Source organism: Apus apus, chromosome 16 (assembly GCF_020740795.1).
Source record: "Apus apus isolate bApuApu2 chromosome 16, bApuApu2.pri.cur, whole genome shotgun sequence".
Lineage (NCBI taxonomy): Eukaryota > Metazoa > Chordata > Aves > Apodiformes > Apodidae > Apus > Apus apus.
In genome coordinates, this window is record NC_067297.1 from 2022604 (window position 1) to 2044421 (window position 21818).

The 21818-nt window shown below is 44.2% G+C and overlaps 1 protein-coding gene across 3 annotated transcripts in view; it reads right to left on the reverse strand.

Moving 5' to 3' along the window:
- FBXW8 (F-box and WD repeat domain containing 8) overlaps positions 1–21818 on the reverse strand; it is a 55665-nt gene that overhangs the window by 28230 nt on the left and 5617 nt on the right. For all 3 annotated transcript variants that reach the window (XM_051633986.1, XM_051633984.1, XM_051633985.1), the window contains exons 3-4: positions 16185–16349; positions 15195–15283 (exon numbers count right to left, since the gene is read on the reverse strand). In XM_051633986.1, the coding sequence (XP_051489946.1) occupies positions 15195–15283; positions 16185–16349 (254 nt within the window). The remainder of the gene's footprint in view (positions 1–15194; positions 15284–16184; positions 16350–21818) is intronic.

Here is a 21818-nt window from a genome sequence, read left to right on the forward strand (position 1 = left end):
AGCTGCAGGAAAAGAAAGGATGAAACAAAAATGATCTTAAAAACCGAACGCTGTTTACAGCTCCTAAACTGATTCTCCTCCTGTTGACACACTCTGGGTACAAGCCCATCAGCTTTACTTGTTTCCTTCCCATTTACTGAAGTAGCATCACAACTGCTAAGACAGGCAGGTAAACTAGAGTTACAAGAACAACACAACTGAGCTACCAGAGTTACTAACTATGAATGTAGTTGTGTGCAAGGTCCAAGTGCAAGGTCCTGCACCTGGGTTGGGTGCAGAATGGATGGAGAGCAGCCCTGAGGAGAAGGACTTGGGGGTGCTGGGTGAGGAGAAGCTCAACAGGAGCCCAGAAACCACCCGTGTCCTGGGCTGCATCCCCAGAAGTGTGACCAGCAGGGCCAGGGAGGGGATTGTCCCCTCTGCTCTGCTGAGACTCCACCTGGAGAACTGTGTCCAGTTCTGGAGCCGCAAACATAAGAAGGACATGAAGCTCTTGGAGCGAGTCCAGAGGAAGGCCAGACAGGCTGGGAGAGTTAGGGTGTTCAGCCTGGAGAAAAGAAGGCTCCAGGGAGACCTTAGAGCACCTGCCAGTGCCTGAAGGGGCTCCAGGAAAGCTGGGGAGGGGCTTGGGACAAGGGCAGGGAGGGATGGGAGCAGGGGGAAGGGTTTTAAACTGGAAGAGGGAGATTGAGGTTGGACATGAGGAGGAAATTCTTGGCTGTGAGGGTGGTGAGAGCCTGGCCCAGGTTGCCCAGGGAAGCTGTGGCTGCCCCATCCCTGGCAGTGTTGAAGGGCAGGTTGGATGGGGCTTGGAGCAACCTGGGCTGGTGGGAGGTGTCCCTGCCCATGCAGGGGGTTGGGACTGGATGATCTGTAAGGTCCCCTCCAATCCAAACCATCCTGTGCTTCTATGATTTTAGCTTTACAACTAGAATGCAAGGAGAGCAGGGCTCAAGGGAAAAAGGTTATCAGCAACGATTAAATTACATGATTTTTGGTCTTGAAAAATGTGTGATTGTGTCAAGAAAAGGCTGTTTCATCAGAGGATTTATGTACATACACACAAGCACTCTCATGTACCCACCCATCCAACCAACTGCTCTTTCTAGAAAGAAACTTCTTAATGCCTCGTCAACGGATCAGATTTGCCTACCTGTCCAAAGACTAATTCATTTATTAATACAATTTGGTGGTTTCTTTAGAATTAAAGGCAGTGCTGCCTTCTTTGCAGAAAGCTCTCACTGAAACATCAGAAGAACTACAGTTCAACATAAATCTAAAGTTTTTGCCAACCAAAAAAAGAAAAAGTAGACCTCAACTCCTGGGATAACACTGGATGTATCTGAATGATCTGCCACATAAGACACTACTGAAGAAAAAACACTACAGGCAAAGAAGAGGAGAAGGTCCCTCTATGACTGGTCAAAGAACATAGTCCAATAGTCATTTGGAACAGTTCAATAGTATTTAAGTTAAATTTTGACAGACCTGTGCCATTTAACACTGTCAGACAGTCTCAGATGTCTGCCTTTGCCATACCCAAAACTTGGATTCTGTTGGAAAACGAAGGGTGCTTCCTGCTCTGCTAGATTTGTTGTTATATCCTGATTTTTTGGGGGAAAATATTTCAAAAGAATGATTCTGATAAGCCTCCAAGGTCTACTGGTTAGAAATCTGGCTGTCCCACGTATATGAGGAAAACAGGAAAATAGCTATTTACAAAGGAGGGTGAAGGAAGGTGCTTAATAAAGGTTTAGAAGATGTTGGACTTTGACTCAGGTTACCCAGGTCTTTGGGGAGTACCACACAACTGGGCTACAGGTTCTCTGGAGCAGATCATTACCAATATCTCTGAGTGCAAATGCTCCACTTTACACAACTAATTAAAGTGCCTGAGGGGGTGGTGAAATCTTTCAAGCAAAAAGAGATGCACATTAATTCTCCACACTGAGTCAAGGAGAGAAGAGAACTGTGCCCTTGTCACCTGGCTTCTCCTTCAGTGCTTGACATGTTAAGACAGAAGAAAATGAGAGAATAGGGTGGGGCAGAACTTCTTCCTTTTCTTCCTTCTGCAAACGAGGCCCAAATCCCTCTGTGACTCTAGCTTTCATTTCTTGCCCCATTCCTGGAATTATTCAAGGGCAGGTTGGATGGGGCTTGGAGCAACCTGGGCTGGTGGGAGGTGTCTCTGCTCACGCAGGGAAGTTGGATTTAGATGATCTTTAAGGTCGCTCCAACCCTGACAACATTATGTGCTGAGAAAATCCTGTAAGCACCCACCAAACCCTGCAAGCACCCACCAAACCCTACTGCATTTGTGTCTGTCCAGAAATCCCACCAGTGCACTGCAAGATAGGACAACATCAGGAAGAAGAGGGAGGAGGGCAGAAAGGCAGCATTGTCCCCATTCCTCCCCTACTCTTCCTACCTCCATTTCTCCCTCAGCAACCCCACTCAGATCCTTCACAGAGCAGCACAACAGCATGTCAGTCCCATGGGGGACTTAGGTTTCCAACATGGTCTTGTAACATCCCTCCAAATCCTGTTACAAGACCATGCTGGAAACCTAAGTCCTTTAGGATTTGGAGAGATGATGCACAAGACCATGCTGGAAACCTAAGTGGAGGTCCAGGGTTGGGCAGGAAACCAGCATGGAGAAATGGGAGCTATAAACCATCTCCTCAGCTGACAACACACTCTGTTGGCCATCACCACCACATGCCCACTTCCAGCACACACTGGGACTCTACCAGAACTGAACTGGAAGAATTTCAAACACAGACGAAGCCAATTCAGAACTAAAACATTTAATGGTTCAACTCCCTGCTTTAAATGCTGTTGTAAAGAGCAACACACTTTCAATTTGTAACCACAACAAAAGGCTTTTAAACTATTAAAAGCATTGCCTTGCTGTAAAAAAAATAAAAAGGCTGCTTTATTGCAGATAATTGGCAAATCTGCCATATCAATAGAGATGGCTGAAGAGAAGAACATGCTGCACTGTACAGAACCTATTTCTAGATAATTTCAGTATTTCTATTCATCTCCTACCACAACAGCTTTTATAGTTCACCATGAAAATCTGTTTGGATCACCAGCTCCTGAATGAAAAGAACCTAAGGTTTAAATCTTGTGCCCTAGAACAGGGGCAGTTCTTCCAAATTCATTTAGTTCCTGATTTTTCTATGGAGATGGTTATGAAGAACCCACACGGCTTTCTGCTGAAGTGAAAAAAACCTCAAAGAACAAACCCTTTCTTTACAGCCCAGAAAGCCAACTATGCCTTGGGCTGCTCCAAGAACAGCGTGGCCAGTAGGTCAGCAGAGGGGATTCTGCCCCTCTCCTTGGCTCTCGTGAGACCCCATCTGGAGTATTTTGTGCAGCTCTGGAGCCCCCAACACAAGAAGGACATGGAGCTCATGGAGAGAGTCCAGAGGAGGCCACGGAGATGATGGGAGGGCTGGAGCAGCTCTGCTCTGGAGACAGGCTGGGAGAGTTGGGGTGTTCAGCCTGGAGAAGAGAAGGCTCCAGGGAGACCTTAGAGCACCTTCCAGTGCCTGAAGGGGCTGCAGGAAAGCTGGGGAGGGGCTTGGGACAAGGGCAGGGAGGGATGGGATGAGGGGGAATGGATGAAAACTGGAAGAGGGAGATTGAGGTGAGACATGAGGAGGAAATTCTTTGCTGTGAGGGTGGTGAGAGCCTGGCCCAGGTTTCCCAGGGAAGCTGTGGCTGCCCCATCCCTGGCAGTGTTGAAGGGCAGGTTGGATGGGGCTTGGAGCAGCCTGGGCTGGTGGGAGGTGTCCCTGCCCATGCAGGGAGATTGGATCTAGATGATCTTTAAGGTCCCTTCCAACCTAAACCATGCTAGGACTCTGTGATTCTATGAGCTAATGTAAGTCACTTGAGAAAAAAAAAACACAAAAAAACCCCAAACAACACAAAACCCAACTACAAAACCAGAAACAACCTCAATCCCCACAAACTCTGAGTATTTAAGCTTATAGAAAAAAAAGCCAATAAAAGCAAACATTAGAGACCATACCTCATTTACTTGATTTGGAAAGGGTGTTTAAAGTCTTGCTTTCCCAAACACAACAAGGAGGAACTGAGACTGTTGCTTTCAAGCCCGTGTTTCCTCCTTCCTTGATGCCTTCCAAGATGTTCCACCCAGGCAGTGCCCGGATCCAGCTCTGGGGCTGAATGTTCCTCTCCCTGCACACCAGACACAGCCACGCTTCTCTCAGGGTTCAACACCCTCCTCCCAAGCCCTTCAGCCCTTTTGGTGGACTTAAAATTCACTTTGCTTTCGTTTTGCTGCACATCTCTGTATATAGACAAGGGAAGTAGCAGCAGGAAAAAAGAATTACATTTTTCTAACTACTTCTCTTTGACAAGCCAGTTCTGTAATTCTGGGCAGGCATGTAAACATATATAGAAATCAGCCTGCAAATTCAGCTTAAGCTTTACAGATATGCAACTTGCTGAAATGGAGCAATGAACATGGTGTAGAGAAGCTGAGAAAATTAAATTCATATGGTATCTACAAACACACTATAACAAAGATATGTTCTGTAATAAAAATATCTACTAGCTAATCAAAAGCATTTCAACTCCTTTTTACTGAAAGGAATGTAATAATGAGATGAACAGCCTCCTGGTGCCCTCTCATGTGAGTGAGAGCAGAAGAGTGAGGGAGAAGGAGCTGAGGGTTAGAAGCTGCTGATGTCCCAGGATGGCTGGGAAGCAGGTGGTGGAGTGCAGAGCACATGGGGAAGGAAGCAGAGCTGGAGGCTGGGCACTGCTCTAATGAAGTGGGGCTGAAGAGGCAGACGATTTCATAAGGAGAAAAACATCAGGAAACTGGTCAAAACACAGAATCTCATCTGAAAAAGCTCAACTGTGTTGGATAGCAATAGCCAGAACAAATTTGGGGAAAAGGAGGGGGGGGAGGCTGATCTCTCTCCAGAGCCCCAGATGTCTTTATCGTTGCCTAATGACAATTATACTCAACCAATTAAGACACTGCTATCACAGTTGCATTGTTAGTAAGCCTTTGGCCCTGAGTGTTGATGGCTGTCTAATTAGTGTTTGTGCAAAGTACAACTGCAACTAATATATAAACTGACAAATACACAAAAGAAAAACTGTTAACAAGAACATTTTCAAAACAGTCGAGACTCTGCTCGTTCGGCCCATGGCAGCAGCAGAGACAAACTGCTTTCCTCCATGCCTTGCTTACTGCTGGCACTGCAGAACTGCACTTCAAACAAGCAGGTCAACTTGACTGTTGCTGGCTTTCTGTCCAAACAGGAGGCTGGTGTCAGTCCATTTTGTCAGCTGCCTCAAGCACAACACTCCAGGGCAAGTCTTACTACACCCAAGCTGGTCTGAACACCCAAGACTTCAGAAATCAGTTGACATTTTCTGTATTCTCTCTGAAGAATTTGTAGCAAGAAAAAGGAAGGAGAAAAAAAAACACCACACAACCTTTTGTTTCACAGTCAGGTTTGATTTCCAGAAGGCAAAGTCTGTTCAGTTTCCAGATACCTGTGGTGATCAACAAAACAAAAAACCCCACAACTTTGTTTCAGGCAGCCAGTCACCATCTGTTAATACTCAGAAGGTCTGATTATCAAGTCCTTACAGCATCAGTGCATTTTATTGAAGTCAGTAGGAATTTTGCTCAAGTAACAATCTCTAGCTATAGCTCTGTTTAAGCAGATGCCTGTTGATAAGCAAGGAAAATAATGAGTATTTTGCATTGTCTTGCTGCAACAAGCATCTTTCATCCTTATTCCACCAAAAGCAACTCATCAGTCCTTCATGTGATTAATTAAGGTATCTAGCCAGTGATCCTCTCGGTAGGCTTAAGAATGACGTCCAATTAAATATGCAAACCCAAGCCCAAACACCTTTGTGAGTTGGTTCAAACTGTTCCTAAAGCTTCATCTTCTCTACAAGGCTCAAGACAGTGGTAATTCATAATGTTCCATGTCAAAAGACCTCTTCAAAACACTGCAAGTTGGAAGATACCTCAGTCGGAACACACAACACTGGAATTATTAAATGGATTCAATTAACTTCTTTATAGTCAGTGTTAAGACTCACAACTCTTCTGTGAAGTGAGGGATAATGATGGATTGCTTAGATACCTACCACAGTGCTAGACACCTCACAGAGTGATGCTGGATGGAAGAGGTAAAAGTTCCTACTCCTTCCTGTCTTTGCATTTAGTTATTTGGGGACACTGATTTTGCCACTACTTCCATAACTGGCAGGTAGCTTGGCCAAGGAATCCCCTGAGGGAAGGATTTCAGAAAACCAGTCTAACAGCAGCTAATGAGGGAGTAGAAAGCTACTTCATGTGGCACAGAGGGTATAAACACAACACAGTGACCACCAAAATTTGAACTACAAATGGAACAGAAAAGATAAAAGCTTCTGCTAATACACAGCAGGGCAGAAAGCTACACTATAAAATACAAGAGTAAACAGATGGGGGTAAATCAAACCCAACATCTGAAACAATCATAATGCTGACAGAACAATATGAAGTGGAAAAGTAATGTCCCTGATTCCATCCAAACATTATTTCAGGATGCCTGCTATATGAGAGCAGCAAAGGAAAAAATTAGTAACAGTACCAAAACTGATCTGGAAACATTGTGAAGACTTAATATGTAGGAAAGAGTTAATAGGTCGAAAGAGGCGATTCTCCCCGTCTACTCTGCTCTCATGAGACCCCATCTGGAGAACTGTGTCCAGTTCTGGAGCACCCAACTTAAGAAGTACATGGAGCTCATGGAGAGAGTCCAGAGGAGGCCACAAAAATGATCCAAGGGCTGGAGCAGCTCTGCTCTGGAGACAGGCTGGGAGAGTTGGGGTGTTCAGCCCTCCCTCCAGGGAGACCTTAGAGCACCTTCCAGTGCCTGAAGGGGCTCCAGGAAAGCTGGGGAGGGACTTGGGACAAGGGCAGGGAGGGATGGGAGCAGGGGGAAGGGTTTTAAACTGGAAGAGGGAGCTTGAGGTTGGACATGAGGAGGAAATTCTTCGCTGTGAGGGTGGTGAGACCCTGGCCCAGGTTGCCCAGGGAAGCTGTGGCTGCCCCATCCCTGGCAGTGTTGAAGGGCAGGTTGGATGGGGCTTGGAGCAGCCTGGAATGGTGGGAGGTGTCTCTGCCCATGCAGGGGGGCTGGACTGGATGATCTGTAAGGTTCCTTCCAACTCAATCCAGTCAGGATTCTATTATTATATTACACACATTTTGAGCATCCCTATGACCAGTTCCCAAACTCTTTCATCTGTTGTGAACTTGACTTTCCAATTCATCAACCCACTTCTATCTGCCATCCACGCTCAGAGAAAATGGCCTGCAGAAAGCTTATACCTTCATTCCTAAGACCTCATTTAGGAAATTGTAGCTCTAGAAAGTGGGTTAAACTGCTGGAGATTCTGTGCAGCTCTTCTGTGGCCTTATCATTGTTATCTGTAACAAAATTAACATTTCACCAGCCTAAGTACCTCACTACTCACTTCTTATTCATTTTAAGAGCATGCAAATGTCATACCAAGGGAGCAGAAACCAGCCAAAGGGTTAGATGGTAGGCAAAACATTTTAATGAACACTTACATAAGCAAAAGTTAGAGAAAGCCAAACTGTCTCTAGGAATTTATTTTTTATGGCTAAAAACTCCCATCATTTAGATCAAGGTTCCAGTGGTTTGCACCAGTCCAGGCCCTTACATTATACCAGAATCTGTGACCACAAAAATGTGTTACTGTGGGTACTGCCTAAGGCTCCTGCCAGGGCAGCAGAAAAAAAATAATGTTGAAGAGAACTGGAGATAAATCATGATGCAATTTGGGAAGGATCTGGCCCATCAGCCCTATCATTTCACAAAGAACAAACATATAATGTAACAAATAAAACAATGGCTCCAGTTTCAGACAGAGGTGAGAAAACACCATCTGAAGATGATGTAAAGTGAGATGTTCACATGCTGGAAGGCACACAAACTACAACACACTGCAAACAGCAGAGAGGAAAAGTATCACCTGGTCTCTAAGCACTGATGGCAACAGCCCAGAGGACAGTAGGTGGTGAAAAGAGTAAAAATGAAATCGCTGAATCACACAGATCACAGGGTGGTGGGGGTTGGAAGGGACCTCTGGAGATCATCTAGTCCAACCCCTCTGCTAGAGCAGGATCACCTACAGCAGATCACACAGGAACAAGTCCAGGTAGGTCTGAAATGTCTCCAGGGATGGAGACCTCACAACCTCCCTGGGCAGCCTGTCCCAGGGCACTGTTACCCTCAAATAAGTTTTTCCTTATGTTTAACTTGAACCTCCTGTTTACCATTTTGTGCCCATTGCCCCCTGTTCTGTCACTGGACACCACTGAGAAGAGTCTGGCCTGATTCCCCTGGCACCCCCTTTAGATACTGATCAGTGTTGATGAGATCCCCCCAGTCTCCTCTTCTCCAGTGAACAGCCCCAGCTCTCTCAGCCTTTCCTTCTGGGGCAGATGCTCCAGTCCCTTCCTCATCTTTGTAGCCCTATGCTGGACCCTCTCCAGTAGTTCCTTGTCCATCTTCAACTAGGGAGCCCAGAACTGGACACATTACTCCAGGTGAGGCCTCATCAAGGCAGAGAAGAGGAGGAGAACCTCCTTCAACCTGCTGGCCACACTCTTCTTAATGTCCCCCACGATGGCACTGGCCCTCCTGGCTGCGAGGACACATTGTTGGCTCACATGTTCCACAAGCTGACTAGAAAGAGAACGGGTCTGCCTGGCCTCAGGAGAAAACTAGGCTTTACAAGCTCAAAACTAACTCCTGTGACTTCAGAACACTGGGCAGCCCCCCTCAGCACAGCTCCGTGCAGCGACACGTGTCTCTGAACCCAGCAGAACCTGCAGGAAACCAATAGCTTCACACTGGGGCAGGCTGAGGAGCAGCTTGCACAAAGAGTCAGTGTCAAGCTCCCACTATTGGTTTCACCTGAAAGGTTCTTTTTCATAAGATGACAGAGAAGCCAACCTGTTTGTCACTTAACACACCCTTGCCTACCTCCCTTAGTTTGTCATCTGACCCCTCTGAGATCATGATGTCACCTTGTTTTCAACCCTCCTAAAGGTGACTCGCTTGAGGAAAAAAGAAAAGGTCTGACACTTATTACTTCTTAACAATGATAAGGATGAGTGAAGAGAACACGAAAAGCTTTGGGGAAGGTTGAAGGAAAAAGGCAAGTGTTTTTACCTTCTGCCCTCCTGCTTTGTTTGACATCCTATCAAAGCTGTGCCATTACACAAGTGAAATTTAAGCAATTAAAGAAGACAGGGGGTTTATTCGGGCTGTTTGAGACTTCAGTTTGTTAACTTTTATTCATTTTCATTACTAATTAATATTTTGGTTTCCTCAGGTCTGCATGGTGAATTAAGATGCAAGAGCTAATAATAAATACCTTGAGAATAGCCCACAAGCCCTCCAGCAAAAAAACCAAATTAGATGAGCGTTGACATCAAGTTTTTAAAAGTGCAGAAAAGTGTTTTCAAGCCTTTCGGGCTAGTTTCACACATCATTATGAAGCTAAAAGGAGTGGCAAGACCATCTATATTTTTTTAAAAGGCATTTGCAGGTCACCTTTGAGCAAGAGGAAAGCAGTGTGGGAGGTGATCTCAGAGAACAAAGAGAGCTACCAAGCAGTAGCATCTTCTTTTATGTCTATATGTGGCTTCTGGTGACTTGAACTGAAAGACTCAAATTGTTCAAAGGTGCTGCAGTGTTTAAACTGCAACTCCCAGAAGATTCCTTCAGAATGAAGACAACTGTATGAAAGTGATTGCAGTGCATTTGGTTTCTCAGTCTGAGAGAAACAAAACATATCACTACCTCCAGAACAGTTGATTCCCACAACCACACTGGATATTTAGAAAGTTCTTTGGCTTCTCCTTGCTTTTCTCAAGCATCACTTGGAGAAATATAATCTGTGCTCCACCCTGAAAGGGGAGGAAATGTTCATCTGCAGATTTATCAAGACACTCAAGGCAGAGCCCTTAAAATAGAAAAGAAAACCTCTAGGAGAGAAGACAATACTTAGTAAGGGAAGGAGGAAAACGTCTGAAGTTAAAATGTAAAGAGGAGAACCAAAGGCCTTCTCAGCCTAGTCTGGAAGAGGTGCAGGGAGATCTGCTAGATCCATGGCACAGCAGAGACATGCCCTTAAACCTCCACTTCTGCAAGCTCTTAACTAACAGTCTGCCACAGTCTTCTTCAGCCACAGAAAGCTGAAGAAAGGAAAAAACACACCTTTATATTTCTGGGCCCTTGGAAGGGTAGTCTGACCCTGGATGTCCTCTGTTTAGTTTCATTTGGGAAGCTTCCAGAGCTACAAACAGCAGCAGCAAAGCCACACTGCCCTTTCCACAAGCCTAAAAAAAAAAAAATAGGTGGACACAATGCACAATAGAACATCATCCTGACTCCCAGGAGACTTGGTGTGGTTTCATGGGGCAAGGTGAGATGATCATCACTGACACAAGGCAAGTTTGCCACACAGCTTCAGACACATGGTCAGTGCCTCACTCAGAGCTGGTCAGACAGTAGAACATGACACGCTGGGGACATGTCACACCCCAGGATCCACTGTGTAATGACAGCACAGTCCAAACAAGGATCAAATGCCTGCTCTGAGATCAGGATCTCCAGGAGGACCTAACCTCTGACTACAAATGCCCATCAGCGTGGCTGTCAGTGTTGCTAAGAAAGAAGTACCAATTCTACTGTCTTAAAAAAGAAAAAATATTTAAGATTCTATTAACAGAAGGTGAAGAAACCCAGGCATTCTGTATTGACACCAAAGCTATGACAGTATCAGGTACAGTGACCCTCAGCAGAGGCAGTGATTTCTAAAAGCCCAGGGAGCAGACATATAATTGCTTTAAGTAAACTCTGACTTACAGAAGAAACTACATTTGAATTGAACATGGAGAGGGGGGAGGACAATATCCCTTTAAAGCAGATCCTTCGAGACATGTAACTGTAGAAAGGCCAGTGAATACAACATTGATTGGGAGTGAGGTAACCACAAACACCACTGTCTCAAATGAAAAGGGATTCAAGGTCTGACCCAGAAAACAAGCATCGTAACCGCTGGGATGAAATTTTAATGATAAACACAAGATGCTCTGCATGGAGGCCAGATTGAATTATCTGATGTCAGCCAGTAAATGCACGGTGCTTGGAGAAAGAGGAGATGTGAGCAGCCACCCTCGACTCGCAGCTCAGGTTGCACTTAATCAATCCTTGATATTCTGCCATCTTCTGGCTTGAGCTTTGGCAGCAGCGTGGGGAAAACAGGACAGTGCATGAAATAGGTACATTTCTCTGAGGGAGAGCTAAGCCTGTGTGGGTTTATCTTTGATTGTTTATACAAAGTTAAAGAGATCTGTTCATGAACCAGCTCAGGCAAAACTGTGCCTCGACGTATGACACTGCTAGTTTAAGTTCCTCTGCCCAAACCTGTACAAACTGCCTTTCAGAAATACTGGAAAAAAGCTCTGCAGCAACTAAACTACAAATTCTTCCGCTTCCCAGCAGAGTTTGAAGCACTATAATGAAGCACACTAGATCTGGTCTATTCCAGCACAGGTTGAAATCCAATCAGAATTTTCCCAGGCTTGCTCCAAGACCCCAAATACACAACAGCCCCTGCTGGAGAACCTCTCTCCACTCCTTGTTTCATTTTTATAACCATTCTCTGATCTCCCAAGATCCTGAGCTGAACCTCCTGAAACCAGGGAGCAGCTGCTATACACTGCCACAGTTTCCAGCTATAAAGACAAGAGTGTAATGCCTGGCTGGCCTGACTGAGCTGAGCCAGAGCCTTGCAGCTGCTCCCCAAAGTCAGGCATCAAAAAACCTGCTCCAAACCGAGTGGCCCGATTTTTCTCCAGTGCAACAATCTGACTACAAAAGAAAGGCAGGTAAATGATGCTACAAGCTTAGAAAACCCCAGGAAATGCCACATAGAAAATTAGCTTTAAGATCATCTCAAGTCTTGAAAAGTCACACTTCTGTTTACTCTTCTGCACGTGGCACAACTCACTGTAATCTATGATTATTCACATGTAAAGCTAAGCACATAAGTGTTTGTGAAACTGGAGATATAATCATTAAATGTAACAGATAATTGATATTTATACTAAGAAAACTGACGTCTGTTAACCTCAGCTATTAAATTACTTCTTCAGTACTGAAAGAATGCAATAGCTAGCTATTGATCACCAGATTCATTACACTTTTATGATCAAATTTGAAAGCACAATGCCATTAAGTACAATACTATGAGCTGGGAAGGAAAGAGGAGGGTACGTTTGGATAAAACAAACCAAACCCAAACAAATTCCTCTATATACCTATCCTAAATATCTATCAAATGCCCAAAAATTAACATCATCTTTCCCTGCACCATCTGCTAAAGTTCTTGGAAGTTTTAGTTGTAACTTTAAGTCTGTCTTGTTTGATATTTACCAGGACATACCTGGTATTATTGGGTGCAATATTACTGGGGGATGTTCCTGCAGACTCTGTCATCACTGGCAGAACAACAAATTCACCTGCTTCTGGGCAAGATTCATAGGAGAATTTTCTGCCTGCAGCAATTTAAAAGATGCTTTCAGAGATCTCAAGCTACCAAAGCACTGTGAAGGGCAAGTGGCAAACAGCAAAGGAAGTAACAGAATTTTTGTGTTCTAATAAAAACACTTAATTTACTAACCACACAAAGCCTGATTTCTCCATGTTGTTTTCTCAAATCCACACTGACAGGTTCATAAAAAGATACTTCACTACTTAAATTTGCTTTCTCAGAGAAGGGCAATTACTGGCATGAAATTTGAGTGAAATGCAAACCATCACTTTTCCTACTGGATACAGAGGTGTAGCTCCTCTGTCAGTGGTCTCTCACCTGCTCCCTTACTGTCAGGAACCTCAGTTCTTCAGGAAACCACCTCACTTCACCATGCCAGCTGAGACAAACTCACCAAAAGAATCAAGAGATACTAGAGGAACCGAGGAAACAACATGAAAAGACTGTGAAACTGTATAAACCCAACTTTTGTAACACAACCTAGGTAAAATATGGACTGCTTGAGTTTCATATATGGGATTAATCTCATTTGCTCATTAATTCTTCAGAAATTAAATTCACCCTGCCTACCTGCTACATACTGCACATTTGGATATAAACACAATGGAGAAAATGAAGAAAAAAGAAGAGCTGGAGGTTTTGGCAGCAGCATGGAGACAACTGGGGTTTCTGGCTCCCAAAAAAGTACAGGAGGTTTCATTAGATACAGTGGAACAGATACAGCAGTGTAGATCTCTGGCTAAGGCCAGGAAACACAGTGTCCAAGCTGAAGGGCACACAAGAAGTCAGGTTGCTCTCTGCAGAGCTGGACCCCAGCTGCAGAGCAGCAGGCTGGGAGCTGCTGTGCCCCAGAAGTGGCCCAAGGCTCAAATTCAGGCATGAGTCAACCCAAGACCTGTGGTACTCCAGCCATACTAGTTCTCCACGCCTCATCCCATGGCCACTCTTGAGGTCAACACTCCAGAGGTCACATACTAACTGCAGCAGAAGTGGTTTTGTTGTGAATGGTTACAGCAGCAAAAACATCACATGAAAAGCAGAGAAAGAGAAGCAACAGTCAATGCACAGGATGTCTGGGATGACTGTCCAGAGAAGGGCCACAGAGAAGCTCTGCAGGAGCAGCTCTGCTCTGGAGACAGGCTGGGAGAGTTGGGCTGCTCAGCCTGAAAAAGAGAAGGCTCCAGGGAGACCTCAGAGCACCTTCCAGTGCCTGAAGGGGCTCCAGGAAAGCTGGGGAGGGACTTGGGACAAGGGCAGGGAGTGAGAAGACAAGTGGAAATGGCTTTAAACTAGAACAGGGTAGGTTTAGATTGGATATCAGGAAGTTCTCTACAATGAGGGTGGTGTAGGACTGGAACAGGTTGCCCAGAGAGGTGGTGGAGGCCCCATCCCTGTAAACATTCAAGGTCAGGCTCAACCAGGCTCTGAGCAACCTGATCTAGTCAAAAAGGTCCCTGCTCACTACAGGAGGGGCTGGACTAGATGATCCCTAAAGATGATCCCTTCCAACCCCACACATTCCATGATTCTATGATGGCAGAGAAAACAGACAGCAAGAGAAACTCCAAAGGCAGAATTACAAGTGGTAAGACTATCTAGTAAAAAAAACACAAAACCTAACCAAAACCAACCAAAGAAACCCCTTAGAAACTAAAATTCCCCTTTCACTCCTGCCATCCACTGGTTCAGATTTCTGCTCTCCATTACCCAAGAGCATTCAGAAGCACTTCAATAAACAGGAGTTACCTACACCAAAGGTATTTCAAGGCACTCTTCTTAGAACCAGTGAGTGAATCTTGTACTATTTTTTATGAACAGTTTTCTCTAATCCCCCAAATCATTAGCATATTGTTGACATGAAGTGCTACCATAAAATATGAAACTCATTTCTAAACCTGTAAAATTCAAGCAGAATGTAGTAAAGCCTTATATCTACTGAGACACTAACTTCTTCCAAGAGCTTGGGATGTACTCAAAATTGTATTGAAGAGTGTAAACCCAATGAATAACTAACATTAAATCAAGGTCCCAACAAAGCTTTACACTAGGAAAAGAGAAGTTTGAGTTTCTCTGGCTTTGGGTGGATTTTTTTTTCAATTACAATGGGTAAAACTAACAGTCCTTCTGAGGTTACCTTGCTGCAGTAGATAAAGATATCCTTGTGATTAAAAGATTTTGATGGAAATAATAACAAGACCACTTTTCAGGCAATGTGTACAATATTTAAGACATTCTGGGTGCTTCCACAGCACAACAGGTAGAGTTAATCAAGAAAGTACTGTTGTCTTTACAGGGAATATATGCAAGTGTGATAGCTTTTTGAATAATACAAAAAAAACTTGCACTGCTGAAGTGACTCTTGGTAACCACCATGACCAGTCACTTGAAGGACATTCTACCTCACCCACAAAGGAACTGCAGTCAGAACCAAAAAAATTCATTCTGGCTGCCTCAAACAGATGCTTCTTTTGAGTTTGTTAAAAGCAGCACGAGAGATCTGAAGCACTGAAGGTGAAGGGAGCATCACCCCAGCTCATACTCACCCAGCAATAACAACTCCATCACAGGAATGCACGTCACAGAGGACCTTGCCCAGCTCGTACCGCAGCTGGCTCACGGCGCCGATGCGGTTCTGCACAGAAAGACAAGACCTGGTGTTGGGACTGAGGCATGTTCATCAAGCAAGTTAATTTGGTGCTTTGTGGGAAACTCTGAGCTTTGCTATTGCTACTGAAAAATTGGGAGTGCAGCTGAGACAGGCTGAGAGAACCGGGGGTGTTCAGCCTGGAGAAGAGAAGGCTCCAGGGAGACCTGAGAGCACCTTCCAGTGCCTGAAGGGGCTCCAGGAAAGCTGGGGAGGGACTTGGGACAAGGGCAGGGAGGGAGAGGACAAAGGGCAATGGTTTTAAACTGGAAGACAGGAGATTTAGGTTAGTCATGAGGAGGAAATTCTTTGCTGTGAGGGTGGGGAGACCCTGGCCCAGGTTGCCCAGGGAAGCTGTGGCTGCCCCATCCCTGGCAGTGTTGAAGGGCAGGCTGGATGGGGCTTGGAGGAACCTGGGCTGGTGGGAGGTGTCCCTGCCCATGCAGGGGACCTTTAAGGTCCCTTCCAATCCAAACCACTGTATGATTCTACAAGAGAGATGACCCACCTATTTTCTGCTTGCCTCCTGGAATTACTACAGACAGAAACAAAGGAGAACGAGCAATCACTCTTTGCCATCATTCATAATCTTTAGGAAGAAACAACTATCACAACATTCTCATCATCAAGGGATGGCTGCATGGACATCTCTCACCAAAGTCAATGGAGTAGCACAGCAAACAGGAAGACTCACTCCAAAAGGAAACAGTCATTGGGGAAAAAAAGTGACTATGGCTAAAGCTCATAAATCCTTCAGCAGCTTTCCCCTTGTAACTGGCAAAAAAGAAGCTGCAACACAAAAAAAGCCCAACTTTTCACTCCCTCTGACTTGAAGCGGGTTCCTATTTTTCTCCACCACCTGGATCCCATTAAAGAAATTCCCTTTTACCTTCCAGTTGGTTTTCAAAGTGTGCTCCCTGGCACGGCAGTCCTTGAGGGCCAGCTTCCAGCAGGAGTGAGCTGAGATGCTGGTATCCAGTAGATATCCTTCCTGTTGGCACAGCCGGTACCACAGCACCTCATCTTCTGCAAGCACCTTCCATGTCCTGCTGACCTAGAAATCCAATTTTTATACATATATAGCATCAAGTTAGAACTAAAAATTAGATTTCATAGAAAAGTCTTTAAGTAACATCTGGGATATACAGATATATACATATAGAGAGAGAGAGTGAGCAGCCTTCCAGTATCTCAAGGGGGCCTACAAGAAAGATGGGGAGAAACGTCACCAGAGAAGTGCAGTGGTAGGACAAGGGTTAATAGTTTTAAACTGAAAGATTTACATTAGATATTAGGAGGAAATTCTTCACCATGAGGGTAGGAAGGCACTGGAATAGGTTACCCAGAGAAGCTGTGGCTGCCCCATCCCTGGCAGTGTTGAAGGGCAGGTTGGATGGGGCTTGGAGCAGCCTGGGCTGGTGGGAGGTGTCCCTGCCCATGCAGGGGGTTGGGACTGGATGATCTTTAGTTCCCTTCCAACCTGAACCACTCTATGGTTCTATAATATAAAACAACATAGGCCTGCACTGAGACTAAGTTCTTACTTAAACAAGTACACGATGGACAGCATGGGAAAAAACCCTTTAACAAGATACTTGTTTTCTGTGAATTCTTCTGCAAATAAATGAGTTTCTTCTCCACTAAAACTCCAGGACACTTGCACCATGCTGTTCAGAGGCCACACTACCTGCCTGAGATATCAGTGTTTCAGAGAAGTTTGAAGTGAAAAGAAGAAAGCTAAGACAGCATTGTAAGTTTAAAGCAAAAATATGAATTTATTCTCATATTTGTAGCAAGGCAAGCAAGCCAAGAAAAGCTCTCAGATCACACCACCATCTCTCTAAGGGCTGACAATGCCTGATTAGGTGTATGACATCAGTGATTCATAACCTATTGTATTACACTATGTGTAAATAGGAATGAATTATTTTTTCAAGTAGCCTTAAGTTGCTGTCCATTTCAGAGAGAACAGCTTCATCATCATCAATTGTGGGCTTAGAATTAAAGATTCAAGAGCTAAGAGCCAACTTAAGTAGCATTTGTTCTCTGTAATTCGTAATTTAAAAAAACCCAACCAGATGTAACCAATGAAAACTGCTACCACTGAAAGCAGCAATCAATTGTGTGCCATTTCCAAAATATTAAAAAAAAAGCCTTCTTAGACTGACATCATTATCAGCAACTTACAATTAAGCATCTAAAGTCTGTCTCAGTCCAAAGATGACACCAAGAATCTTGGTCTCCCATTGATATAAACTCTTACAGGACCATCTGAGGGGAGATTTAGGAAGAAATTCTTTGCTGTGAGGGTGGTGAGACCCTGGCCCAGGTTGCCCAGAGAAGCTGTGGCTGCCCCATCCCTGGCAGTGTTGAAGGGCAGGTTGGATGGGGCTTGGAGCAACCTGGGCTGGTGGGAGGTGTCCCTGCCCATGCAGGAGATTGGATCTAGATGACCTTTAAGGTCCCTTCCAACCCAAACCATTCCATGACTCTATGATCTATTCATGTTTGCTTGCTGTTGATTCCATGTTCATCATGGCACAGTGGAAGATGAACTATTTACTTGTTCTCTATTTTATAAGATGAATCTCCTTTGTATTTTATCATTATCATGTACACTTTACTTCAGATTTCTTAAAACCACAGCTTTCAAATACAAAGCAGAGATTCCCAAGATTACATGTCATGAGGAATACTGAAAGTATGAGATCCTTTGGGCTAGTAAAGATTTGCAAGAAGCCCATGCAGAACACAAGCCAGTGGAGCAACCAAGTGTGCAGGGAGGCTCATAGAGAGGTTAGAAAAACAACATCCCTTAAATACATCAAGCAATTTCAGAGTCTGTAACATAATCTGTAAAACTTCAGCCCAACCAAAACACCCACAACCTTGCACAGAGACAGCAGCTAAGGTCCAGAAAGCCCCCATCAACACTGCCCAGTGTCTTATAGGTCTCCTTGGGTCACAGCAAGTGCAAAAACATTTTACACACACAGCCCCAAACCTCCTGGCACTCTATAGAGTCCCCAAGCAGTGGGACAGGATGCACAAGATCTCCCCATGAAGACTTTATGAGGCTTCAAACCATCTTCTCTGTGTTGTGCTGCCTGTTGGTTTTGCTCTAAGGACATTCATGTCTCATCACTGCTCTCAAAACCCAACATCCCATTAGGAATCAAGAAGAGCATCCTAAGGCATCTCTTATGACCTGGTTCTAACAGGGAAAAGGAAATAAAAAATGTTTAATATGAAAAAAGGTGGGTGGACTAAGGAACCTGTGTGACACCTCCACACAAGAGCAGCTCTCAAACAGGAATACTCCAGTCCAGCAGATCTAATATTCCAGTTAGCCACCAACAGACCTCACTTCAAACTAGCAGACAAAGAAAAAAACCTGGACAGGGCAATCATAATGCCACACAAATGACAGAAACAGCACCAAGTCTTCTCCAGCACTATAACTCAGCTTGTAATAATAATAATAATAAATAAAAAAAAAAGCAGGGTTTAAAGCTCCTGTCCCTACAGGGCCACACTCAGGAAGTTCAAAAGCAAAATAAAAACGGGAATCCAAATTTCAAGTCATCACAGTTTAGTGGGGAATTTGCTCTCAATTTGCTTCTAAAGTGCTATAAATCCACATATTATTGGTCAAAAAAAGAAAGAAACAAAAAAAAAGGAAAAAAACCACCCAGCTTTTTGCTGAGACACACAAAAAAGCAGCTGTTGTGCAGGAGCTAAGCACCCCAGCCAAGCCTGGTCCACAGTCACAGCACCTCTGCCCCCTCCTCAGCCCTCCCCCAGAACAGCAGCATGTTCTGCTGACACTGAGGGGACAGGCCAAAGCACAAGCAGAAGTAAACAAAGCCAAACTAGGCCAACTGTTGCTTTGCTTTTAAAACAGAAGAAAAAAGAAAACACACGCACCTTTGGAGTTTGCCAAAATAGACAATATTGTACAGACCTTTCCAGTTTCAAGGTCTTAAAAGCATTTTATAAAGACAGTAAAAAGAAAAAATAAAGGGGAGGAGACTACATAAAATGTAGACTGGCTTTTCAACTCTCAGGAACAAACATTCAAGGGGAACAAAGATTCTATCCTATTACGATTTTTTTTAATCAAATTACATTGAATCCTGCTGCTTTACAAGCATGAATTTCCAAAGGGTCCCTAATGCAGCCTTTCCTTAATGCACCAAAACTGGCATCACAACCCCTTGTAAAAGCCCCACTGAGCGAGGCTCAGCTGCAAGAAAGCTCTAATAAAAGTGTCTCAAGCATTTCACTTTACAGCACCACTGTGAGCTGCTGCATTAAAACCAGCCATTGGCTTCCAAGTCAGCTTTATTAGGTCTGTTTGCCTTCAGAGTTTCAGGTGAGGCCCCAAAAGCCAGAGCCTCACTGCTTCACTGCTTTGCCCCCACACACTCTGCTTGTTGGGGTGTAGCTGAGCCCTGCAAGGCTCTTCCTCAACCACACACAACATTATTTCCAAAGCTTCACTGCATGAAAACTCCAACAATGATCAATGGCAACAACTTACAGGGTTGTTTATAGATTTAGGCTCCCCAATTTAATTTGGGCTTCGGTGCTCCTGTTGTCTTTTTACTGCAGTTCTCAGCTGTTCTCTGCAAAGAAACTTTGGTTTCCCCTGAGCTCCACACAGGAACAGTTTTGCATCTTAGAGTTCAGCAAGCAATTGTGTTCTGAAGGACTTCAAAGGCTTTCACTGACACAGGTTTTGCTGTTTGGTTTTGCTTTGGGGGTTTATTTATTTTCCAGGAAAAAAAAAAAAAACAACAAAAACACCTCTTCCATCAAATCCTAAATTTCTTCTAATCCTGTCTAAATCAACTGGCTCAAATCCTAATGAAGGTTTATTCATCCCTCTCCATCTGATAACTGTCTTTGTTTCATTAGGTTTATTTTCTTCCCTAGTCACACAAAGACAAATTCAAGGTTCATTTGCTGAAGCCAGGGGCCTCAATTAGAAATATCTGGACTTTCAAGTCAGCACAACTGGTAGTGCCAAAGAGTCTTTAGTCCAAACCCATTCAGATGCACATTTACCAGGTGGAAGCTGCTCATCCTTTCAATTCACAGCCATAATGTTATTTTAAGTCTCATCCTGAGCCCAGGAGATCCTTATCCCTCTGTTTCTCTGCTCTCCCTCTAACCTTTGAGGAGGATGGATCACTTCTTTTACCCATATACAGCCTTGATACAAACGTATTCTTCAAAAGAATACATGGTATTCTTCTTTTCAATATCCAAACACTAAAAGCCCAACAGTTTGACAATTCCAGAAGCTCCAGAGACAAGCATCTGAAATGCTTGATTCATGCAAGACAATTAATTCTTAAATTCCTGGGAACAGTCTCCCTTGTCCTAGACACATACACAATCGTTGTGTTTGTAAACATTTCTAAACCATCTCTCAGATGAAAACTGTAACAGTGCAAGGCAATTTCCCACTGATCTGTTCAGAAATAAAACTGCCTTAGCATTGCCAAAACCCAATGAATAAGGTTGAGAAGTGTTTCACACCACAAAATGCAATTTATTTGGTCTCTAGTGTTTACTAGAAAGCAACAGCACCACTGCAAGTGTACGGAGAAGTTCTTAGATTAGAAACATCACCCACCACAACAAGGAGAATTTAAAGGCCAAGTTCTCAGGACATGAACCAACTTAATTGTAGATGTTTTCAGTATCAGCCCCAAACAACACAAGAACTGATGTGTTTCAATTTGTCAGACTTGTGGCATCTCAAGGGAATGTTTTTCTTCTCCCTCTACATCACAACCAGCAGGAATGACTGTTCTCAAACCTGCTCACCACAGAAGTCACAAGAGAGTCACTCAGAACACAGAAATTACTTCCAGTGGTCAGAACAGAATCAAAAGCTGCTCACAGGGCTGACACAAAGCAGAGGGGAAAAAATTAACATTAGTTTGGACTCTTCTGCTGACACTTGAAGTCCTGGATGCCTTTCTCCTAGAATTATAATTGGGATATACACGGGATATCAACAGGGACTGGTCTGCTGGATGCTACTGAATATTGCACAACTATGGGGAAGCCACCAGAGCTCAGGAACTGATGATACCAATAATGTACATCCTGCACACGGCTTTTGTATCTCAAGTGCCATATGGGTAGTTGGTGTTTTACAGTACTAATTCCAAAGGAAAAAAAAAAAAAAATCAAAGAAAAGCTGCAGGGAAGATGGGGAGGGGGGGAATACCAGGGTGAAATTAAAGTTCTCCAGAGCAGTCTGTGGTGTGATTAAATCTCAAAGAGGCTCCACAGTCAGGCTACTTCGCTGTTAGCCCGTTACCAATTTGGCATCAAGAACTAAGCAAACAGGTTTGCTCCAAAGGCAGTCATATAGTTCACGATGCCAATTCCACTAACTGGCCTGATTTCACTAAAATCCCAAGGCTCCTTAGTAAAAAAAAACCTTTCTAGAGTAACACTGTAAAGCAGCAGGGCTTTATATTTAACAGAAGAGGGCTTTCCT